Raw genomic sequence first — 4377 nt, forward strand, 5'->3', positions numbered from 1 at the left:
AAGGGAAACCATGGGACCTATGTTTCTTTGGGCCTGGCTTACTTCACTTAATATAATTTTTTCCAAGTTTTTCCATTTCCTAACAAATGTGGCAATGTCATTCTTTCTGATGGAGTATAGTTTTCTTAAAATATTGTTTTTGAAGTTTACAACACCTGACACCTGGTATTTCTAGGAATTCTCCTATCCAGGTGCTAATCAAGGCTAACTCTTGTTTAGCTTATGAAATCAGGAGATTTGGCATACTCCAGATGGTATGACTTGATTCATCCAATAATCTTTTTTTTTTGGCTTGAACTGTGGGCCTGAGCGCTGTCCTTTAGCTCTTCAGATCAAGGCTAGCGCTCTACCACTTGAGCCACAGCACCACTTCCAGCTTTTTCTGTTTAGGTGGTACTGAGGAATCAAACCCAGGACTTCATGCAAACTAGGCAAACACTCTATCATTAAGCCACATTTCCAGCCATAGCCTTTTTTTTTTAAAGACTTTTAAACTCTACATACCATTGCATAAGTAAACATATTTTATATATTATGTTGCCTGGACATTATATATTCAATGTTTTGAATTAAAAAATACTAATTTTCTCCTTTGTAGCACTAACAATTTGAATATTTATGCTGTTTACTTGCTTTAACATGACTGATTTAAAATTTCACAGAAGCACTGATGTCATCTTCTTTTTTTTCCCAATCCTGGGGCTGGAACTCAGGGCCTGGGCACTGTCCCTGGGCTTCTTTTGCTCAAGACTAGCACTATCTCTTCAGTCACAGCACCACTTCCGGCTTTTCTGCTTATGTGGTAGGCAAGCACTCTACCACTAAGCCACATTCCCAGCCCTGGTATCTTCTAAATCCACATATTTGTAGTATTTTTCTTAAATGAATTCCCACAAATAAAAGAAACCCCACAAATGAAAGAAATCAAGTGAAGTATTTTAGAAACTTGTAAATGTGAAGAGTAATGTCATAAGTATATTAATACTTTAAAGACTTTGGTACATCAAAGTAGTAACTGTTTTTTTTCTTTTTTTGCGGATCCTGGAGATTGAACTCAGGGCTTAGACATTGTCCCTGAGTTGCTTCTGCTTCTGCTCAAGGGTGGTGCTCTAACCACTTGAATCACAGGACTATTTCTGGCCTTTTCTAAGTAGTTTATTGAAGATGAGAAAAGATGAGAATCTAGGATTCATTTAATAATTTTAACATTAAATTTACCTTAGAAGCTTGTCTTAGAACATCTACCACAACTTTAACTGGTAAGCCGGCTGTAATTTCTTTCATTGCTTCAATGCACCATTTGTATGCCTAAAATGAAACAAAGAACTGTTAAGAAATCAAATTGGTGGCATTTAATAGATGATCACAAATTTTTCTGCAAGCTTAAACTTAAATAAGAACACACACAAAATATCCACATTTACAATCTTCTCAAGCTAAATTTCTAGCAAGATTAGTTTGTTATATACTTTACTTAGTATCTTATAGCTTTTGTGAATTAATACTTTGCAAATCTGACACATTCAGAAAATCAGAAAACATGTTCTCTTGCCTAGAAACCTTTTTATACACCATTCCTTCTACCTTGTAACACACCAAACCTTAGTATACTTCATTTTCCAGGTTTTAGCTCCAATTAGGTCTCTCATATTTTCCTTCCCCTTCTACAACAATTATTTAATCCATATCTCAACTGCCATTTAACTGAGTACTTACTTTGTGCCAGCTATTATTTCTGACTTGATATTCCCCACACCCCCTTTTTTTTGGTCCATCGTGGGGCTTGAACTCTGGGCCTGGGCACTGTCCCTCAGCTCTTAAGCTCAAGGCTAGCTCCTACAGAAATAAGGTGAAAGTCAATGAATTTTTTTTGTGGGTCATAGGGCTTGAACTCTGGACTTGGGCACTGTCTCTCAGCTCTTCAGCTCAAGGCAAGTGTTCTGCCACTTGAGCCACAGCACCACTTCTGGTTTTCTGATGGTTAACTAGAGTCTCATGGGCATGCCTGCCCGGGCTGGCTTTGAACTGTGATCCTCGGATCTCAGCCTCTTGGGTACTAGGATTACAGGTGTGAGTTACAGATGTCCAGCAATATTAACCTATTTTTAAGGGAAACTGAAGTTACTTGGTAGGCAACTAGCCACTCTCTAGGTAGAGCATCCAGCTACAGACTGGACACAAAACAAAAAAATGTCATTCTTGGGGTTGGGAAGGTGGCTCAGTGGTTGAGCGCTTGCCTTGCATGCCTGAGGCCCTGGGTTCGATTCCTCAGCACCACATAAGCCAAAAAGAAAAAAGCCGGAAGTGGCACTGTGGCTCGAGTGGTAAAGCGCTAGCCTTGAGCTGAAGAGCTGAAGGACAGCGCCCAGGCCCAGAGTTCAGGTCCCATGACCGGACTCAAAAAATAATAATAATAAATTTTTAAAATAAATTGTACTTATAAACTGGTATGTTGAATTGAAACCACTTTGTACAACTACTTAAAGAGAATTTTAAAAAATTTTTAAAGGGGAAAAATTTTGCTGATGACAAAGCTACATTATATTCACAAGATTTGTGTTTCCTGTAGCTATCAGTGAAAAGTTTATTTGTAATTAAAAGAATAAGTGGCAATAATTATACAAGAAAGACCCTCAGGAATGTGCTACAGTGCAAAGACCATAAATACACAAGCATAGTATAAACACTTAATTCCAAATACAGAAAGAAAATAACTATGAATTAATAGCAACAAACTAGCAAAGAAAGAAAAATGCTCACATTAGAAGCACACAAAGTAAAAAATTAGAATGATCCAGAGATTAGCATAACCCTTATACAAGGATGACAAAGAAATTCATTAAGTATTCCTTATCAGGAAAAAAAGGAAATAAAACTGTTAAGTAAGCCAGGTGCCGGTGGCTCACACCTGTAATCCTAGCTACTCAGAAGGCTGAGATCTGAGGATCACAGTTCAAAGCCAGCCCGGGCAGGAAAGTCGAAGAGACTCTTATCTCCAATAAACCACTAGAAAACCAGAAGTGGTGCTGTGGCTCAAGCGGTAGAGCACTCGCCTAGAGCTGAAGAGTGCAGGGACAGCACCCAAGGCCAGAGTTCAAGCCCCACGACCGACAAAACAAAGAACAACAACAACAAAAAAACCCCTGTTAAGTAAAAGGCACTTAAGCAAACTATAATTAAGAATGTAATATTACTATTATTGGTGTGCCTCATGTCTGTAATACCAGATATTAAGGATGATTAGGAGAAAAGAGGACTAAGTCCAGCCCAGGCAAATAAGGAGACTCTCTCATCTCCACAAAATCAGTTGTATGTGGTGATAATATTATGACCTGGGAGTAAGACAATCTACACAGGCATGGTTAAAGGTGACAAAGGAGTTTTATTTACACTATTTGTACCAGAAAGGGGGCCTGTGACTACCTTGTCACAGCTACCCAGACCTAAGAGTAGCCTTGACCACAAAACCTCAAACCACCAAAGGACAACCCTGGCCTTTATTAGTCTGTCTGCAAACCTCCTATTAATCAGTCTGCAAACCTCTAATTAGTCAGTCTGCAAACTTCAAAAGCTCCAAAGGGGAAGGCTTTTCCTTTTCCTTCCTTCCTCCTCCTCTGTAGGCCTCTCTACTCTTCATAGGCCTCTCTGCAAACCGCAGGCCTTGCACCTCCCCTCAGGCCTCTCTAGAGGCCTATTACCTCTCCGCAGGCCTCTCCATAGGCCTGACCTACTCTGCTCCAGTACGTACCTCTTGCTGTCTTTCTCTCCACCCTCCTGTCGCCACTCCCCCATCCTTAGAATACTCAGCCCAATCCGATGGCTCCAAAGGTCCAATGGTTTCAACCCCCACTCACGCCCCTCTCCCAAGCCTCCCACTGCCCAACCACTCCTTGATGCCCCACTCCCTCCAGTGTGTGTGGGGAGGGGGGGGAACAGGACCATAGTGATGACATTACAGTGGGGTAAGCTTTAGAACTGCTGGTTATTACAGTACATGCCTGTAATCCCAGCTACATGGAAGGAATAAGGTAGGAGGACAGCAATCCCAGGCTGGCCTGGGCAGAAAGTAAAACCTATCTAAAAAATAAACTAAAGCTGGGTGCCAATGCCTCATATTTGTAATCCTAGCTACTTAGGAGGCTGAGATCTGAGGTTTGTGGTTCAAAGCAAGGCCAGTCAGGGAAGTCTGTGAGATTCTTCTCTCCAACCACCAAAAAGCCAGAAGTGTACGCCGGGCGCTGGTGGCTCACGCCTGTAATCCTAGCTACTCAGGAGGCTGAGATCTGAGGATCGTGGTTCAAAGCCAGCCCGGGCAGGAGAGACCGTGAGACTCCTATCTCCAATAAACCACCAGAAAACCGGAAGTGGCGCTGTAGC

General features: G+C 41.4%; 1 protein-coding gene across 1 annotated transcript in view; it reads right to left on the reverse strand.

Moving 5' to 3' along the window:
• Positions 1 to 4377, reverse strand: part of Appbp2 (amyloid beta precursor protein (cytoplasmic tail) binding protein 2) — a 58761-nt gene that overhangs the window by 22820 nt on the left and 31564 nt on the right. Inside the window, exon 6 of the mRNA XM_013013393.1 lies at positions 1219 to 1308. Within this exon, the coding sequence (XP_012868847.1) occupies positions 1219 to 1308 (90 nt within the window). The remainder of the gene's footprint in view (positions 1 to 1218; positions 1309 to 4377) is intronic.

Source organism: Dipodomys ordii, unplaced genomic scaffold (genome assembly GCF_000151885.1).
Source record: "Dipodomys ordii isolate 6190 unplaced genomic scaffold, Dord_2.0 Scaffold19, whole genome shotgun sequence".
Classification (NCBI taxonomy): Eukaryota; Metazoa; Chordata; class Mammalia; order Rodentia; family Heteromyidae; genus Dipodomys; species Dipodomys ordii.